General features: G+C 38.8%; 1 protein-coding gene across 4 annotated transcripts in view; it reads left to right on the forward strand.

Moving 5' to 3' along the window:
* The first annotated feature begins 296 nt into the window (after positions 1 to 296).
* Positions 297 to 21,133, forward strand: part of LOC139943505 (APOBEC1 complementation factor-like) — a 46,230-nt gene continuing 25,393 nt past the window's right edge. Inside the window, exons 1-4 of one of the 4 annotated variants that reach the window (XM_071940329.1) lie at positions 297 to 1,255; positions 16,636 to 16,810; positions 19,256 to 19,448; positions 20,397 to 20,583. In XM_071940329.1, coding sequence (XP_071796430.1) covers positions 563 to 1,255; positions 16,636 to 16,810; positions 19,256 to 19,448; positions 20,397 to 20,583 — 1,248 coding nt within the window. In that variant the 5' untranslated portion in view covers positions 297 to 562. The remainder of the gene's footprint in view (positions 1,256 to 16,635; positions 16,811 to 19,255; positions 19,449 to 20,396; positions 20,584 to 21,133) is intronic. The other 3 variants (XM_071940331.1, XM_071940333.1, XM_071940332.1) reach the window with 3 other exon arrangements.

Here is a 21,133-nt window from a genome sequence, read left to right on the forward strand (position 1 = left end):
CAGATTATGAAAAGGACAACTTTGAGCCAATTACAACTTTGACATCTGACCTGCTAACACAATCAATATTGACTTTGCGTGAGCAGCCGACATCGCCGCCATCTCGGATACTGCGCATGCGCTGGATCACTTGAGGCGATGACGCCGGGGGTGATCTTTTTATTGGTAGCAATCAATTATTATAAATCGGCAATTGTAAAAAGACCGTGAAAGCAAATCTTAGACTGACCAGAGTTATTTGAAAGTGATCAACTTCCTCAAAAGGATAAAATTTTCAAGAATTTGAGCAAAAGTTTGTAAAAATCACAGACGAGATTGTTTTTTTGACGAGCCTAAACATTTGTTTCGATAGATCGATACTTTGGTTTTGTATCGATAGGGGGCAGTTTTGATGCTCACTTTTCGCACACAATCTGACGCACGCTGTTGGCAAGGTACATGTGACATCGACACCAGATTAAACTCTAGTAAATTATTCAACCATCAAGATATGAAGTGATTTTTCAGATCATTCCTTGGCCAACCTTAGCCCTAATCACACCGAATCAAATAGGAACGAATCATGGAAAACTCAATCGGAAAGTCAGCACCCGAGGGAATTGCCGGGGCCCGGAATGAGGCAGCCCTTCTGGCGCTCATGGAGAAGACCGGCTACGACATTGTTCAGGAGAACGGCCAGAGGAAGTACGGCGGGCCGTGCCCTGGCTGGGAGGGACAGCCACCAAGCAGGGGCTGCGAGGTCTTCGTCGGGAAAATACCCCGTGATCTCTTCGAAGACGAGCTTGTGCCGGTCTTCATGAAAATTGGGAAAATCTACGAACTGAGACTGATGATGGATTTTAGTGGTAACAACAGGGGGTATGCATTTGTGATGTTCACGAACAAGGAAGATGGCAAGAAAGCGGTGAAACAGCTCAACAACTACGAAATCCGGAAAGGCCGATACCTCGGGGTATGCCCAAGCGTCGACAACTGCCGTCTTTTTGTTGGAGGGATTCCCAAGAACAAGAAGCGAAATGAGATCCTCGAAGAAATGTCCAAAGTTACCGAGCAGGTCACCGATGTCATTGTCTACCCGTCGGCGACGGATAAATCGAAAAACAGAGGCTTTGCTTTCGTCGAATTCGAGAATCACCGAGCGGCAGCCATGGCGAGACGAAAACTCATCCCCGGTAGAATTCAGCTGTGGGGACATCAGATCATGGTGGACTGGGCTGAGCCAGAAAGAGATGTCGACGAGGACATCATGAAGACCGTAAGTTCATAACCTGTTTGAAACAAGAATACAGATTTAAAAACTAGGAAGTGACCTCCAATAATTACATTCAAAATACTTTGTAAAACTTTAAAATTTGATTGAATTATTGAAGAATTTTGTTTTTGCTAAATAAGTGACTAAATCATTATCACTCATATCAGGTATTATCACCAGAAACTGAGGGGGCTTTTGGGTTCACATTGAGTTTTTCAAATTATGAAAATTATTACTTAAGAAATTTTGTAGACACAGGTTTTATTGACATGTTGAAAATGAAAGCGTGTTTTTTTCCATCATAATTTATTAAAAATAAGATTGCAGATAAAAGTTTAAATTTAAAACCATAAACTTACTTGTTGATTACAACACAAAGTATGGTTTTAAACTATGATGGAAGTTAATCAGCTACATGTAGTGTCGTTAAATTTTTTGCTTAGTAATTTCAAGTTTATTTTGCAGGTAGAGTATCGTAAAACAGACAACAGAAGATTTCCTTTTTATTAAAGTCGTATCGATCGAGGCTAAACTTTCTGAAGTCAATAGGGATAGGGGGGCCTATTAAACTGTTAAATGAACCATACATGGAGGAATGAATGAATTTAGACCCCACCTTCATCTCGTTGCGATAACGTAACTAGCCTTCATCCATCTTGATAGTGGATTTTTCTGGTAAACCAAGTAATTTCTTTTCAAAGAAACTTAAAAAAGTAATTTTCAAAAGAACATAAAATCCAGGTCTTTCAATCTATAAATAATTACGACCACCAAAAATGGATTTCAAAATCCTGGTTAACATCCAATGTCGGACACTTTGTACCTTTGCCACTTCATATCGAAACCAAATTGGTCACTTTTTACCAAAGTGTCCTGAAACAATGTACGAAGTGTCTTATACAGTACGAAGTGTCCAAGAGTCCAAAGTCAATTTGTACCTTGCAAAAGGTATGAGATGTCCAGGGTACAAAGCGACAAACGTACATACGTGCGAAGTGTCCTCGCACCCATCCAACACAAATCCAACAAAAATCCAACATTGAAAAAGTTATTCCTGTATTTATTGAATCTGCTGAACCCACAAAACTCTTTTAATAATACAATGTAATCTTTATTTAGGACCAGGATCCAATTACTGAAACTTTATTGTGAACTTTTTTGGGACCCCTTTAAGCCTTTGTGGTTTAAAATCCCTAAAGATAAGATGGTATTTTGAGAGTAATATTTCACATTGATTTTTGTTGATTTTTTTTAGCATTACCCTCAATAAATAAGTTGAAATGTGACTGCAATTCCTTATGAGCACAGTAAAATGCTTAACAAACTTTATAAATTTCTACTCAAAAACCTACATTTTCAAACTCCAAAATTAACATTTACAATGTAGTGTGCACAATACAGATCTATGGGTAGCTTCAGTCTGAATATTTCGCTGTGCAAAATTGCTCGACAGACAGGGGAGGACAGTTCCCCGAAAATATAAATGGAGTTCCATTGGGGTCAAATTCAGATAGCATTAGCTGCTTCAATAGCGGAAAATTGTTAAACAGTTTTCTGCTAAGCAAAAATAAGTAGTTATCAGTCACAGACAGCAGGCCTACATGTGGAATGGATTATATTATGGTAAGCATGAAGAACTGACATTCGCTAACCTGAAAAAGGTTACCAGCTAAAACAACTGTTTAAGTAGGGGGCCTACCATTTTCAATTGGTTTACTTCTCTGTAAAGTTGATGCCTAGACAGTGACCTCTACTGTAAGGGAATCATGACCAACCAAGATGTCAGTAAACATTACTTTTGTGGGTTAACTCTGCCTTTTCAAGGAAAGTACACAGAACCACTTTTCAACAAACTAAATTTTGTTGTGAACCACAAAAGAAAAATATTCAAATTGGTATTTAAGTTAGGGAAACAAAATTGTCAATCCCATGTCAAGGTAACGGTGATTATTGGCCGAGGGACTAAAACCTCAAATAAATTGTCAGTTAAAGGAACACGTTGCCTTGGATCGGTCAAGTTGGTCTTTGAAAAGCATTTGAAACCGTTTTTTATAAAATGCATGGTTAGAAAGATGTTGTAAAAGTAGTATACAGTGATCCACACAAACATGCCTCGAAATTGCACGGTTTTCCTTTTACCTCGTCGACTAACACATTCGGCAATTTATGGGAGTCAAATTTTTGACTCCCATAAATGGCCGACGGTGTTAATTTGCACAACAAAAGAAAAACCACGCAATTTCGAAGCAAACTTGTGTGGATCATTGTATTCTACTTTTAAAACATCTTTCCAACCATATGTATTTTACAAAAAACGGTTTCAAGCGCTTTTTATAGACCAACTCGTCCGATCCAAGGCAACGTGTTCCTTTAAGATGCCATGGCCTCTGTTGCTGTGGTTATTGCTTCAAAGGCACGCCTTCAAAAGTTTTCAAATGGCAGAAAGATTTACCAATGGAAGTGCTCTTTGCAAAATGAAATTGGCCTTGTCCTCTCAAAGATGAACTTCCAAGGTCTAAATGTCACCTACATGTGTACAACTTGTACACACTGCTGCTGGTGTGCAGGGCTAAACATTGTAAACTTTTATCTTTTTATCAACAGGGGTCGAAATTGCCACTAGCCCGCTAGCCCGGGACTACCAGATTTACATCCGGGCTACTGATTTTTCCAGTTTGATAGCCCGACGGGCTAGTTGAATAATAATGCAAAAATCATCATCACAAACAATAAAGAACTATGTTATTGGTGTGTTGTAAAGTTTGAGCCGTGACGCGAGACATAACGTGGCTTTTGGGCTACCAAAATCTAATCAGGGCTACTAAAAATTATTGGTCACTAGCCCTGCTGACTACCATGGAAATACACTTAATGTCGACCCCTGATCAATATCTTTAAAGAAATCCAAAGAAAACAAGAGTTGTTTTCCTTAGTAAGGCTAGTTTTGAAAGCCATTATAAATTACCAAATTTAAAATTTAAGTTGGCATAAATAAAACATTCTTACATGTAGGCCATCGCCCTGTATTTTGTCAGTATCCAGGCCTGACAGCTATTAATTTCAATTTAAAGTAGTTCTGAGAAATTAAATAACTTAAAATTCAATAGCTTCATATTTCAATCAGGTAGTTTTTACATGATTTTACAAAGAAAAGAGGGGACAATGGCATGGTTGTAGAATGAGTACCACATTCACACAAACCACAGAAAGGATCTTCACTAACTAACCCTCTAGCCCCATGCAAACAAAAAAGGACTTGTACCAACATTACTAGCCAAACAAAGCGCAACCTCTTTAGCTTGTTTTCTTCTCAACTGTGTGAATAGGTACCTGTCCTCCTTCAAATTTGTCCAAGGGTTATAATCCTCTAACCATGGTCATTTTCTATCGTAAATCAGACCAGAGACATATTTACAGAGTGAGCCAGGGCTTTCCCTGTGTTTTATTGCACGCTTTTTATTCTATTTTATTGTTGGCCGCCATCTTGTTTTGTCTCTCGGGGTCGTGCACATTTCAGATTTGTGTGTATTATGTGTGAGTGCAGTGTACACACAAATACAGTAGATGTACTGATGACCTGGAAGCGATGAAAATGTATTCAACATAATGCCATGTGATTTTTACAAACAAGATGCTGTGGATGATGTAGAAAGAGTTCAGTACAATTTTGAAATTAATTTATAAACCACAAAGGACACAAAACTTTAATATAAAATTACCCGGTCAGTTTCTTATGTGGCTTATAATTTTATCTTGGAAATGCAAAGCCGCGTAATTTGAATTCATTTTAAAACAAAGGTGATGCACAGTCAGTGGGAAGTAAAAATCCCGAGCTAGCTGGCCAGTTGGACAGAATTTGGCTGGTCCTCAGTTGTTTTAAAGCCAGTGGACACTATTGGTAATCGTCAAAGACTAGCCTTCACACAGTTGGTGTATCTCAACTTATGCATAAAATAATAAACCTGTGAAAATTTGAGCTCAATCGGTCATTAAACTTGCGAGATAATAATAAAAGAAAAAAACACCCTTGTCACACAAAGTTGTGTGCGTTTAGATGGTTGATTTCAAGACCTCAAGTTCTAAATCTGAGGTCTCACAATCAAATCCGTGGAAAATAACTTCTTCCTCCAAAACTATGGCACTTCAGAGGGAGCCTTTTCGCACAATGGTTTATACCATTAACCTCTCCCCATTACTCGTCACCAAGAAAGGTTTTATGGCAATAATTCTTTTGAGTAAATACCAATAGTGTCCACTGCCTTTAACTGGCATTTCATCAGCAGGCCAATGTTGAGGGAGAACACTGAATAGACTCATGGACTTATTGAATTTCAGTACTGTTTCCGAAAAACAGTTTGATTTCAGGAGCTTTTTTCAATATTGTGGCAAATTAAGCAACAGTGGCACCATGATAGGGTGTCAATCATTGATTTAGTAAGCCATGCTGCAAACCATCTGATTGGGACACACCCCCTCAAACTGCAGCAAATGATAAAGCACCCTTTTTAAGCTAAATAGTGCAGGCACTATAGTTTGTTTGTTTTCCTATTGCAAGTTTGAGGCATTTTTAAAATGACTAAATTTGGGGCTCAAATGGTAGTTAGTCTGGCCCCCGGTTAATTTTGGTGGTGAGTATCACTTTTCATAATTGATTTTTCTATTCCTCACACACTTGGAACATGAAAACAGAAAGTTCTACATTGCAGGCTACCTTTTCCTATTCCTCACACACTGGGAACATGAAAACAGAAAGTTCTACATTGCAGGCTACGGAGGCGATTGTCTCCGTTGCCCCTTTCCATTGCTTTGGTGCCCTTGTAATGCTCTGACAATAGAAATTTACAATTTCCTCATAGGGCGCCCTTTGCCAAAGAGAAAATGCCTTGGTGCCCTTGCCCTTTCAAAAACGAAGCATAGGCCTACAGGTCTGACACAGTGCATCAACCGTTCTTGTGTGGGTGGGAACAGTAATGCATGTTTATTCCTGCAAGTTGTACCACGCAATCATTATGCCTTGCCTTGTCACTGTCAGGACTTTAGCCTCCTACGTTTTAATACATTACGCCCTAAGTAATTTAGTATTAACATAAGTCTGGTTAATTTTTAAACTGCTACAGAACCTTGAAGGAACAAGCCATTCTGTAAATTACTGATTATGAATTCAGGACTGAAACTTTGTTGTTACAAGTATACTTGTGTAGTTGGGGCGCGAGGCAGGCAAAGAATTTAGAAACTTTTAGGGCAAGGCAACTTCGGCCTTAAATTGATTTACTGAAAACACTGGTAAATGTGGTAGGCTAAAATACAGACACAATGTGTTCTGTGTATAATTATATTGACCTTTTTCAGACTGAAATGACAAAATAATTAATGTATAACAAAGTATTATACATTTTTGGGGTAGAGTGTGTAAAGGCAGCAGAGTCATGCTAGTGATTACCAGGACAAGAAATAAAATTATGTTATTTGTTTCAAAAGTGAATCCCCCTATTGTTAAAAAAAAAGGAATCCCCCAAAATTGCCTGCAGTGATTTTTTGAAATTTTCATGGTGTCTGAATATAGCCAGAGATGGGGTTGGTACATGTACCAGCAGTCGCCTCCCTAAAATGTTGATTTGACACTTTTTTACAAAACTTTACTGTTAAAGTTTTTAATTCAATTTCTCAATAAGTCAGCACTGTATTCAAGGTAAAGTTTTTCCAGGTAACTTTATTCGCATGGTTTTTGGAATAATATTTGATTGCTTTAATTCTAAATAAATGTATGCAATAAAACAAAGCTGTAGAAAATGCATACTAAGGTTTTTGAGATATATTGCTAAAAATATGGTACAGGCAATTTGTAATTATGGAATCGCTTCTCAGATTGAAATGTTTTGAATTCCGCTCCCTAAAACCCCATTACTTTGAAGGGAATTTTTTTAGAGTAATTACCAAAAGGTGTCCATAACCCCGCTCTTTAAACATTAAACGAGCAATATTTAACCTAGCCAGCCAGAATTGCATTTATTAACAAACTTTAAAAAAAAATAATAGGACAGTCTTCTTCTTATCATTTCCTCAAAAGCAGTGATACCGACACTCCGTACAATATGGCGCAAACAAAACCAACCGACATTAGCTAATCCTACATCTGAGGATATAGTATGATGCCACGTGCACTTTAGACACGGCCTGGTAGCCTCGCCAATACAATAGACCCTTGGACCCTCCTGGTGTATAATTAACTTTGTAGTCATGAGCAAAGATAATACCTCGTCACACAGTGACGAAGATACGATGAACTCGTCCTCCATTGAACAAACCTATTGTAACATGTTGAGCTTATATCCATCCTGTATTTTTTTAGTTGTGTGCATGCATAAATTTGTGTACACGCCCACTTTTTTATGTGGGTGAAAGGGGACTGTTCAGTTGTTGCAAGTATTGTAGACCCGCCGCCCTATTTATGCCAGATATGACATTTTTCCTACTTAAGTCTGGTTTCAGATTTTTGTCCTTGGACAAATTTGAAGAACAGACTGATAAAAGACAGTGGACACTATTGGTAATTGTCATAGACTAGTTTTTACAGTTAGTGTATCCCACTGTATGCATAAAATAACAAACTTGTGAAAATTTGAGCTCAATCGATTGTCGAAGTTGCGAGATAATAATGAAAGAAAAAAAAAACACCCTTGTCACACGAAAATGTGTGCTTTCAGATGCTTGATTTCGAGACCTCATATTCTAAATCTGAGGTCTCGAAATCAAATCCGTGGAAAATTACTTCTCTCTCGAAAACTACTTACTTCAGAGGGAGCCGTTTCTCACAATGTTTTATACTATCAACCTCTCCCCATTACTCGAAACCAAGAAAGGTTTTATAATGATAATTATTTTGAGTAATTACCAATAGTGTCCATTGCCTTTAAATGGCATAAAAAAGTCTTTTAGACCTTAAACACAATTGTTTTATTCAGCCCTTCTGCTAAAAATAAATCTAACTTTTTTTTTCAAATGGCCAAATATCATGTCTGTTATGCGTTTCTCTCAAGATCATATTTCTGGCTGCAAACCTTTCTTGAATGGGTTCTTAAAAATAAAATAGTTTAACAAATTAATGATAACTGATACTTTGTTTTCATAGTTTTTGTAAAGTTCTTGATTGGACAGCTCTCTTGAAGAATAAAATAAACCAAAACACCTGTTGATAGTCCCCACCCTTAGTTTATTAACTGTTCACAAATAAAACACAATGCATGTTGCAAGAATCCTGGCCAATAACTCTTTTTGGTTACAAACTCTGGGTTCTGTAAGTTGTGGATTTTTTTTCGCAAATTTGACCCCAGCCAGTTGACTTTTCCGATGAGGATACTGGTTTAAGATCACTGACCTCAGGTTTGTGGTCTGCTGTTAATTTTCAGCCCTGGTCATAATGGTGTAAAGCCTCTATTTGTGAAACATGAGAACGACAATAAAGCAAACCAATAAAGACCTCTGAAAGGATAAGGAAGCCTCTTCAAAACATCCAAGCAGTTATCATTTATAAAGATCAGTTACTTAAAAACATATAACTTTTTGTATAGCTCCTTGCTGAAAACATGCTAAAATAAAGGCCAATAATTTCCATGGTAGCTGCAAGATCAAAGGGGAGAGGACACTTTGTTTTGTTGACAATCAACATGCCCCAAAGCATGATCCATGCATTGCTTAAACACCATGAAACCACAAAGGCAACAAGGCCTATAAAACCAGGTGAATTGATAGGTGATCTTTAATTGACCATCCAGGCTTCTTAACACTTCTTAACAGTGCCAAACAACCTCCTAATCCCCCAGCATTGTGGGCAACCTCCTCTGTCCCCCAGTGCCCTAATTGCTGGTGGGAGAAGTGTGCCCTACACAATGTTCATGAAAGAGGTGTTAAACCTTTACAGTTCCTTTACAATTCACAACAGTGGAAAGGATTGGTGTTTATTGACTTTTTAAATGGTTGTCACTGGTTTAACAAAATACTGTAATGAATACTGTAGGTAGTATTTAAGGACCCTGAGGGGGTCTTAAATTTTGGAAGAAGGGTCGTGTCTGTTTGGGTTATGCTGTTTGGCTTGTTTGTAGGAATTGGGTGATAGGTGGGAGGGAAACACGTGTGCTGTACTCATGGCATGGGTGGGAGAACTGGACCTTTAAAAATTAACGACCTAAACCATCCCAACATTCTTCATGGTATAATAGGGTGAATCAAAGTTTTAAGTAGGCCCTGTTAAAAAAAAATACACTTCAAAGTTTCATGTCTTTGATACATTTAGGGGATTTTTTGAGGTTGTAAATTTAAAGGGTGATGTGCTTGCTACCATTATTGCATCAGAAAGACGACATTTTAAACTTGGAGCATCTAGGGGAACTTAAATGCACAATTAACTAGTGTGCCAGGGTAAACCATGGGGGTAAAAAATGTCTAGGGGCGCAAGGCATTTTCTTCTTGGTAAAGGGCACCCTATGATGAAATTGCAAATTTGTACTGGAGCATTTCAAGGGCACCAAGGCAATGGTCAGGGGACACGGAGGCAATCGCCTTCGTTGCCTCCGTGAAGTATCAGGCCTGGGGCCTTCCCGGGGCTGTATTCCAGTGGATATGGAGAGATCAGTGTGAAAAGGGTGTTAGTCATTCCTAACCAAAGTTTCTGGTGTGTTTTGGAGTATCAATTTAATATTGTAGCGTCGACCGTGGGTTGCGTTGTACACAGTTGAATGACACAATTGAAGGTACAATTAACTGCCTTTTCTGTCCGTTTCTTTGGAGGTTTATTCACACACAACAAGTCATGAAATTACACGAAGCAGCAACCTAGGCCAGAGAGCGCCCTCTCCAGCGAGCAGACACGATCGGCTGGTCTGGGCCACAAGCGTTGCTCCGAAGGGGAGTCGTGCTGGCGCCCCCTACCGGTCGATCGGCACCGCCGCTACACCATAGTGATCACAACCAGTTTAATGGTCAATGAGTTACACATTCATACACTAAAAGAAACATTTTAACAATTATTCACATCTGGAAGGAAGAAATTTGAGAAATTTTAGTAGGTAGGTTGCACAGTTTTGAGTGTACCTAGCCCATAGAACTTGTTATGTCGTGCTAGTGTGCGGTGAGACCTGGGAAGACTTTCCTAGTCCATTGGAATTTGCAAAATATGTTGCACTTCTGATCCTCCAATCAATTTGAACATAGACTTAACAGCCATGCATGCTTTGTTTTTGAAAGGGCAAGGCCACCAAGGTATTTTCTCCTTGGTATAGGGCACCCTATGAGGAAATTGCAAATTTGTATTGGAGCATTTCAAGCGCACTAAAGCAATGGAGAGGGGCAACAGAGACGATTGCCTCCATTGCCTCTGTGAAGTTTCAAGCCTGCAATGTAGAACTTTTTAGTAATAAGCATTTCAAGGGCACCAAGGCTTAGGGGCATGGAGGCAATCACCTAGGTTGCCTATGCTTACCATGAAGTATCAGGCCTGATTACACAATAGAAAAGCTAACCCAGAGACATCCCAGGCTAAATATCAAACCATACTCCTGTCTTTGCTGATTGCCACCAGGCTTAACCAGCCTAGCCTGACCTCGCTGACATTTTATCAGTTAATTCGCCCCATTTATAAATCTTCACCGTCATGAACAATTGAATTATGATAATACACAAGATAACACTAGTTAAAATTTAATCTCATGCGAAACTCTACATGCCATATTGTAGATTGTTGCATGGGGTTTTGGCTAAGGGGGGTAAGAGAAGAGAGCTTGGCAACTGGCAAGTTTGTTAGTGTGTACTTAAAACTTTTTCAAGGTATTTAGGCCTACTCCCAACCCCAAGTTTTTCTGCAAAGTAATGTTGCAACTTGTACACCTCGCGCCCAACCGGAGCATGCCCATACCTGTCTGGCGTACATTGTCTAGTGAAGAAGTGCTAGGGACTAGTACAATAATACAAACAATGAATGTTTATGAGTGCAATCATTGGTGCAAATATTTTCAAGAGTTGAAAGATTCCGCCTTGTTGAATAGAACATTCAATCTTTCAACGAATTCATTATTTGTTTTATTCATTAGAATTCATTATTTGTTTTATTTAACATCCAAGTACATTATAGATCTTTGTCATTTTAAAACCATTATACACTTTCGGTACAGACAAGTTCACAGATTTACAAATAATTTACAGGGTTTACAGAAGGTAATGATGAAAGACTTATCTTGAAATATTATTCTATGAAATTCTTTACTTTTTGAGAAAACATTAAAACAATATCAATTCTCGATAGCGAGAATTATGGATTGATTTTAAACACATGTCATGACACGGCGAGACGTGGGGAAACAAGAGTGGGTTTTCCCGTTATTTTCTCCCGACCCCGATTAACGATTGAGCCTAAATTTTCACAGGTTTGTTATTTTATATATAAGTTGTGGTACACGAAGTGTGAGCCTTGGACAATATTGTTTACCGAAAGTGTCCAATGGCTTTAACTGGCCATACCACTTTCAAAACAAATAAAGCGTAGGCATACAACTTCTAATTGTGACATTACACCCGTTTTTGGTTCGGCCTGTTGGATTAAACAGTGACTATGTGCGTTAAGCCGTTTTGAGAGATGCGGCACCATAATGACGTGCCTTGCAGTATGTTCTGTTGCGTTACCAAAGACACGCCCCAGCATTGATGTTTTATGCCCTGTTCAATAGTACTTTTCGGATGGAAAACAAATCCACGCTGAATGGAACGAATGCACGGTGAGTGACGTAGCGTGCAATAGTACTTTTATTTGCTATCACGTGACGGACAATCCTCCAATCAAATGACAAGGATCTGCTTGGTTGCAGAATAATATTGTATAGTGCATCTACCAATAAGATGATCGGTGCTCAAACAAAGAGAAACACTTTTAAAGACAGGTTTTACAAAGTGCTGTGGCGCACTTAACCCACTGCCAGAAACACTTTCTCTTTGTGATCATTCTATTGGGTTATAAAACATATTGTACAAAAGTTAATGTGTTCAGCAATTTCCTATTTTTTTGAATTGGAGAGTCGCATGTCTGGTGGATTGATGGCAGAAGGGAAACAAGAAGAGTAGTGGGTATTTATTGCGCAGGATGTATACTCCCAGGGAGCTGAGATGGTTTAGAATGAATTAAGGCCCAGTGACCGGGGTAATAATTTGGGAGCGCTTTGACTAAGGTGCCCTTCGGGTGTGAAAAGCGCTGCCCAACTGGTTATTATATCAGGCATCCTCTTTTTGGCTGATTTCCGCTTTTCTTTTCTATTCCTCACTTTATGTGTGCAAAAGTAAAGAATTTTTAATCTGTTCCCCTTTTGTTCTTGCCTGGTTTCCTCTTTTTTTTAATGGAGTTACTGTTAGTTACTCACATTCCTGTTATTGTTGTTATTATGTGACAGATCATACAATAAACCACTGACTAGTGATTATGGATAGTAGATGTGGACCATGGAGGGTGAAGGGAGCATGATTTCATGCCACCAGTACCACTGTCTTCCCTTCATGTCTTGAAATAGACCAGTAACTGTCTCAACCCCTAATGTAATTAAGAACAAGATAAATGTTATTGTATAAGTGGAGGTTCCAATTACCCCACATCAAGGGTGTTGATAACTTCCAAGTGCCCAGATGAGTGATTGATTGGTGATGGGTCTTGGAGATGTGGGGACAAATGTCTGCGGGATAGAAGGCTTGACACTGCTCCCACACTCAGCGGGAATGGAGTTGGAAAGTCCAGGAGTTAAATAGCACAGTTTAATGTCAAATGTTGTTGTTGCCAGTAAGCCATCCTGACAGTGACATTTGATCACTTTCAAATTCTACTTATCAATGCTTTCTTGGTAAATTTATACATTGTCCAGTAGAGTAACCAGAAGAAGTAGCAAACACCACTTCTAAGTAACTTACTTCTCAGCTTGCCCAGTAAGCTATAAAAATATTTGAAAACTAACTAATTCTTCCCTTTTCAGATGTGAATAATAAATGTAAATAAGTGTGTACATTTTTGTGATCGCTACCATTAACAAATCAGAAATTAAGATTTATGATAATACTTGTATTGAGAACTTGGGTGTTGTCCCTGGCAATGAAAGTCACATAATGTCTGGCTTTTGACATAATAGGTATTGACGAAATAGAATTCACCTGGAAAAGAGCTGGAATTTTAATCCAGGGTTGTTGGTGAAAATCCTGTTCAGTAAATTTCTCCTTGTTCAACCCAAAATTATTTAACATCATCCATTCAGTTTATCACCTAATTCATGTATTTGAAACAGGTGTGGAGGCATGTAAAATGCACTTGTATATTATATGCCTTGTGGACCTGTTGACAAATTTAAAGACTTGTGGACTACTCAACAAATTTTTTCTAGTCTCCAAAAATATATATTTGTTCTCAAAAAGTAAAGTGCAACTATTGTGAAGTTGAACTCAAATTTCTTTTAAAATCCTGTGAACTACTGTGCACATGTTTACTCTCCAACTGGATTACACTACATGACATCGAAGTTTGTTTGCAGTTGTAAACAGATATCAATTTATTATTGGGTATCTTGATGGTCACAGCCCCTCCACCCCTCCCCTCATTTAGTTTCCCCTCTTATCAGAGTGTTTGTTGACCCTTGGGATAGCCATCCATTATCCTGGGTGGTAGGATAATTGATAAGAGGGGGGTCTAGAGTTATCTGTCCTTTTCTTATCAGGCAATTAAGGGTAGCCCATAAGAGGCCAGATCAGACAAACAGTGCACTGATTTTAGGGGTGGTTTTGCCAATAAAAAACAGTGGAACTGTGTTGCGTGTTCTGGTTTTCTCTGTTCTTGGTCCATAAAAAAAACTGAGCTACAAATCTCACGAAGCCTAATATTAGCAGAAATACTTGCTAAGCACAGAAAAATCTCGCAGAAATGGACAACCAGCCAAGAATCCCATAAAGTGAATAATGTTGCCAATGTTGCCAACAGTGCCACTCGAAATGTTTTCTTCAGCAATTAATTTGCTATTAAAGGCAGTGGACACTATTGGTAATTACTCAAAATAACAGCATAAAACCTCACTTGGTAACGAGTAATGAGGAGAGGTTGATAGGATAAAACATTGTGAGAAACGGCTCCCTCTGAAGTGACATAGTTTTCAAGAAAGAAGTAATTATCCACGAATTTGATTTTGGGACCTCAAGTTAAGAACTCGAGGTCTCGAAATCAACCATCTAAACGCACACAACTTTGTGTGACGGGTGTTTTTTCTTTCATTATTATCTCGCAACTTTGATGACCAATTGAGCTCAAATTTTCACAGGTTTGTTATTTCATGCATATTTGAGATACACCAAGTGAGAAGACTGGTCTTTGACAATTACCAATAGTGTCTACCGCTTTAAACACTAATTTTGGTTACAGCTTCATGGAATTAGGGCCTGAAGTGAGAATTTTCCTCCAATAATCGAGTCCTTTGATTGTGTTCTTTCTCTATGACATTTGATTCTCCTCATCATCAGCTGTGTCTCAGATCAATGCAAAGTGGACAATATTTGAAATCTGTGCTGGGCGGCATTTGTATTTTTCTCTGAGTAAATTTTTCTATTTTTTCTCTGGCAAAAATTGTGAGTCCTGGGAAGGCCCGCGTAGCACCGCCCACCATTGCTACAACGCTGAACATGGTACTTACTTTCCAGTAAAAACAGCAGTACTGCCCTAATGGAGGCTCCTTGTTTGGGGTCTATTGTATGTCAATTTGAAGATTCAGGTTGTAAAATGATAGTACTTTGAATGAACTTTATGACCTTAAAACGTTTTACCTATGCAAACTGGTTCTTTGATGAGGCTCTTGACCAAAGCATACATGCATGTGTACACATGTTGGTTTACACAGACTTGTTTGGCACAATAAGAACAAATAACACACTTTGTAGTTTAATAGACAATGGTAGAGGCTCTAAAGAATTACTTTAGTTGGTAAGCCACATTATTGACTTGAAAGACTTGTGTGTTTTTCAGTGAAATAGATCTCATTGTGTCTGTAGCCTTAATGCCAGACACTAAAATACAAAGATTTGTGATTCTTCTCATCCCTTGTAAAGCCACATAACAAAACCAAAAACATCTTACATACTGAAATCAGCCATGGTTTTTTCATCTTAGAGAGAGTGCAAGGCCATTCTCTTTTTACAACGGGTTCTATTTCTTCCTTTGGAAAATCTTTGGGAAACATTTGATGGGGCACAAAGGCAAGGCCAGGGGCAAGCCATGTACAGTACATAAAGTGTTATCTGTTTTTGCCAGGGCAAACAAGTTTTGATTGGGATGCTAGAATCAAAACTTACATTGGCGTCTAATCAGTGATGTTTGAAGGTTTTCGAAATGTCCAATCGGTTCTTTTCACAACCAACACTCCCTCAAAAGAGAATTATACCTGTTCAGTCTCCTGATGACGACTAGAGCAAGCTAGTTGAAACATTAAGACCAATTCAGAACTCACTCAGTGGTAGTGCAGTTAATAATAATCCTATGCCAAGGTAGTACATAGAGTAGTCCCAGCCAATTTCTATCTTCCAGCCAGGTTAATATAGGACACTGTAGTTCAAAAGCAGCACAGTCCTTTTCAGAACTGAGAAGTCTCTGGAAAAACATGGAAAACATACTCAGCGGTAGTAGAATTGCAAGACAGTTCTCTAAAGAACAAACTCTACCTGGCAATTTATACAGAATGGTGTTAAAGACAGTGGACACTATTGGTAATTGCCAAAGACCAGTCGTCTCTCTTGGTGTATCTAAACATTGATGCATAAAATAACAAACCAGTGAAAATTTGAGCTAAATTGGTCGTCGAAGTTGCGAGATATGAATGAAATAAAAAAACACCCTTGTCACATGAAGTTGTGTGCTTTCAGATGCTTGATTGCAAGACCTCAAATTCTAAACTTGAGGTCTTGAAATCAAGTTCGTGGAAAATGAATTCTTTCTCGAAAACTATTTCACTTCAGAGGGAGCCGTTTCTTACAATGTTTTATACTATCAACCTCTCCCCATTACTCGTTACTAGGGCTGTATGCTTCGTTTTTTGAAAGGGAAGGGCACCAAGGCATTTTCTTTTTGGTAAAGGGCACCCTATGATTAAATTGCAAATTTGTACTGGAGCATTTCAAGGGCACCAAGGCAGAGACCAGGGGACACGGAGGCAATCGCCTTCGTTGCCTCCGTCGCCTTCGTTGCCTCCGTGAAGTTTCAGGCCTGCGTTACCAAGTGAGGTTTATGCTGATAATTATTTTGAGTAATTACCAATAGTGTCTACTGCCTTTAACGCAATTACATGGTTGTAACCAATAGTTTATCTTATGTATGCTTTCTACCATTTCAGGTCAAGATTTTGTATGTGCGCAACCTAATGTTGCACACTACTGAAGAGACCATCCAGGCAGCCTTCAACAAGTTGAAGGAAGGCAGTGTTGAACGTGTCAAGAAGCTGCGAGACTTTGCCTTTGTACATCTGATGTCTCGGGAGGATGCCTACGTTGCCCTGAAAGAAATGGATGGTGAGTGTCTGTTGAGAATTTGAGATTGTTTTGGATTCACAATATTTTTTGCGGAGGGCGAGGATAGGGGAGTGTTTGTGTTTGCTTAGAAAAATTGCATTTAATTTTGGTGTAAATTTGTTTGTTTTATTAAGAACTAGTTTGGAATGTAAAAGAAGCTAATGATGCCAATATTATGTCATAATCATGAATGAATATTGCAAAATATTTATTGATGTGGTACAATTTTTTTTCTTCTTACACTCGAAATGTTTTTGTCTTTTGAAGTATAACTAACCATTTTGGTTTTATCCATGACCCTGATTGAACCTTTTCCGCTGTCAACAAGGATGTTCAAATATTTCATACAGATTTTCAAGTAGAGTTTTCACCAAACTTAACATACTTTTTTTAATATCAAATTTATTTGTTCAAAAGAAATCTTGAGGTTTAATTTTTGTTTACACTGACAAATCCCTCTGTTTTTTAATTTTATGCGAACACTCGATATCCAGTGTATTTATTTGCTGTTTTAAGGTAATGAATAATTCTTCCGTAATCCGGACAACAGACTATGATATCAATCCATAAGATTACAATGCATGTTTTTTTAAAAACAATTATATAGTGCAATTTACAGATGATTTCCAAATGCATTCGCTGAACTAGATTTTAGTTTAGTTTTATTAGACTTTACACTGGCATAAAAATATAGAAATACAAATCAATACGAAAAAAAAAATAAAGAATCGAATAGCTAAAAAATACCAAGCCAGTGAGTGGCGAGGAGAAACAGGTGACCAGCACCTCTACAAAGCCGTCCTGCGTCTTTCTTTGGTTCTATTATTAACTATAAAGCCACAAGGGCAACTGAAAAGCAAATGAAAAGCCTTCAAATCATGAAAAATACACTTGGTCATTGCTACATGTAGTTAGTCCTTTTAATCTTGTGTGAGCTTATACTGTACAAGTTACAGTGCAAATAATGATGATTATCTCACGATGGGGGAAATAGCAAAGTCATTCAAATCAACATTGTGGTATCGATTGCGTAAATGGATAAAAGTTGGCAAGGTCATGAAAGCCAAGTACATTATATGCCACATGATTTTTTGTTAAATTTAAAATACACAAGGCATCTTAAAGGCACTGTACCTGTTTGGTAATAAAATAACAAGCCTGTGAAAATTTGGGCGCAATTGGTCATCTAGTTGCGAGAAAATTATGAAAGAAAAAACACCCTTTGTGTGCTTTCAGATATGAATAGAGACTTCTAGCTAGAAGTCTTTTATTATTTTAATGAGAAATTACCTCTTTCTCAAAAACTACGTTACTTCAGAGGGTGTCGTTTCTCACAATGTTTTATACTATCAACAGCTCTCCAATGCTTGTTACCAAGTCAGTTTTTAAGTTAATACTTGTTTTGAGTAATAACCAAATGTGTACCTTCCCTTTAAAGGAAAAAAATACTATTTTCTTCAGACATAAAAAACCCTCGTCTTTGATGTACACCTCCTGTTCTAGTCGGTTAGTGAATTTGACTAGCTGCCCATGCCTAATCACTACAATTACTTTATAACTGTATCAACTTTAAAATACTATACCCTGGACCCAATTTCATAGAGCTGCTAAGCACAAAAATTTGCTTAGCATGAAATTTCTTCCTTGATAAAAACAGGATTACCAACCAAATTTCCATTTGTTGCATGTTGCTTCTTATTGGTGTTCAGCTGCTGTTTGCTTGTCCTGAAAATCAAATGAAAATTTGGTTGGCATTCCTGTTTTTATCAAGGGAGAAATGTCATGCTAAGCAAATTTTTGTGCTTAGCAGCGCTATGAAATGGGCCCATGGTCTTCAAATGTCTCAATACAGCGTTACCCCTTCATACCTAACGGATCTCATTAAGTTTTAGTACAAACTGAATAGATACCTCCGGTCATCTACCGACACCAGACTACTTGCCATTCCCAAAACATGCACCGCTACTGGGGGAAAAAGCTTCCGCGCTGCTGCCCCCAAACTCTGGAACAATTTACCATGACAGCATCCGCCACTCTAATGTAGCTTACTAGAAGTTTTCAAGAAATCTCTAAAAACCCACTTGTTCAATTGATTTGTTTGCTTATTTTGTTTATTTCATTGCTCGTTGTTAATAGACCACTCCATTAAGCCCATCCCATCACAACCCATTGCGCAACCAAAAGTCCGACAAATTAAAGTTCGACAAGCTTGACGGGCGCGGCAGAGTTGTGCATTGTAGTGGCTCACGTGTTCTTGCTCGCACGTGCGCCATGGGTGGAGCCTAATGGATCGGTCTATTGTGTACAACGCTGGTACTTTCCTTTGTTAGTTATAGCGCTTTATAAATACCTTGTATTATTATTATTAATTACTTTGTTAAGAGGATCTTAATGTTTTTTTCATACATATCCTATCACCAAATTCTTATAATTTGCTATCTTCAGGTGCCACAATTGACGGTTCAGTCATCGAGGTAGTGTTTGCCAAGCCAGTAGACAAGAACAACCTGATGAGGTTCCCCCGTGGTAGAGGTTACATCCAGCCTGGAGCTTATGGCTATGGCTCATTTGAACAGCCGTTGACCGTTCAGCAGCCACCATACTACCAGCCGTACAACAACACAGGAGCTGTCAACGGGTAAGAAAACTTCCTTCCTTGTCTTCTCTCTCCATTGGGTTCTTGGCTAGTGCAGTAATTGAGTTCACTTTTCTGAGAGTCCTTGACTTCAAAAGCAGAATAAATGAAATGAAAATGAAATGAAAGAAGTTCTTTCTGGAACAGCCGTTTGTGTTCATTTTTATTACTTTTAAATCATAGCTCAGTTGGTAGAGTGGCGGTATTTTAATCCGGAGGTCTTTGGATCGAGTCCCACTGAATTCAATTTTTTTTGTTCTTGAACCTCAATTTGCTTTTTAATTATCTCACATTTTAACTTTAAACTGTCAACAGTTTCTTTGAATTGGCTTAGTTTGCTCCAGGTAGTATCGATGCCCTAAAGTTTTACCAAGATTTCTACAAGCGGGCCCAAAATGCACATCTATGGACTGTCTACATGATAATTTATCATTTAAGCCCTTTTCTCACTGTTAAACTCTTAATCCCAAGGGAATACAGCCCTGATGAGATCCTGAGACTTTTTTCCCCATCCTTACACTGGCGCACTTTCACACTGTCCCCACCTAGGTCCCTATTCCATGGGGTTACGGCTGCACACTGCAAGATCTGATGAGATCCTTGGACTTTTTCCCCATCGTTACCCTGGCGCATTTTCACACTGTCCCCACCTAGGTCCCTATTCCACGGGGTTACGGCTGCACACTGCAAGAACCCCTACTCTGGAGCAGGGGTGGCTCTTTTTCTGGGTATGCCTTTTTGCCGAGGCAGACCGGGGGAAAACCCTGGATTAAGACGATCAACCAAGGGGGGAAAAGAGTAATTTGAAAAGGGCTATTAATTGTGTCCTTTGTAAAAGAGGTGTAAAATTAGCCTTGCAAAAGTGGTGTTATGAATCTCTTTCACTGCCCAACATTTGTATCAAAACCAAAAAAGCTCACTTGCCAATTAAAGTTTGTCCTCTATCCTTAGATTTGGAACAGCAGGTAGAGGTGGTCTTGCCATGCGTGGAGGTGGTGCTGCCTTCTCACCTAGGGGGCGTGGCCGTGGGGCAGCTGGTATGCGCGGTGCTGGCGGTATGAGGAACTATGGAGGCCTTCAGGCTGGAGGACGTGGTGGCTATGGTCGCTATAACTATGATGGTCGCAAACCAGCTGAGGTAATTGTTGTCATTTGATGTAAACTTCAGGCCTAGAGTTACATTAAAGGCCGGTTTCAAGTCGGTAGCGCGATGGTCGCACGGTGCAAATCTTGATGCAAAATCATAAAAAGCATAATTTATTATAGTTCATTGCTGTGGCCTCAGCGATGACTTAAAACTTTTTTTTTCATGATCATGCGCCAAGATTTTCATTGCGAAACCATCGCGCGATCGACTTAAAACCGGCCTTTATTTAGTGCCTTGGAGGTCATGGTCTCTGTTGCACAGGGCCTAGTGTCATAATTAAGGAAACCAGTCGCAAATGTGTTAACTTGAAGGAACACGTTGCCTTGGATCGGTCGAGTTGGTCTTTAGAAAGCGTTTGTATCGTTTTTTATAAAATGCATATGGGTAGAAAGATGTTGTATAAGTAGAATACAATGATCTACACAAACATGCCTTGAAATTGCACGGTTTTCCTTTTACCTCATCGACTAACACGGTCGGCCATTTATGGGAGTCAAATTTTTGACTCGCATTTAAAGGGCCGACCGTGTTAGTTTGCACA

Source organism: Asterias amurensis, chromosome 10 (assembly GCF_032118995.1).
Source record: "Asterias amurensis chromosome 10, ASM3211899v1".
Classification (NCBI taxonomy): domain Eukaryota; kingdom Metazoa; phylum Echinodermata; class Asteroidea; order Forcipulatida; family Asteriidae; genus Asterias; species Asterias amurensis.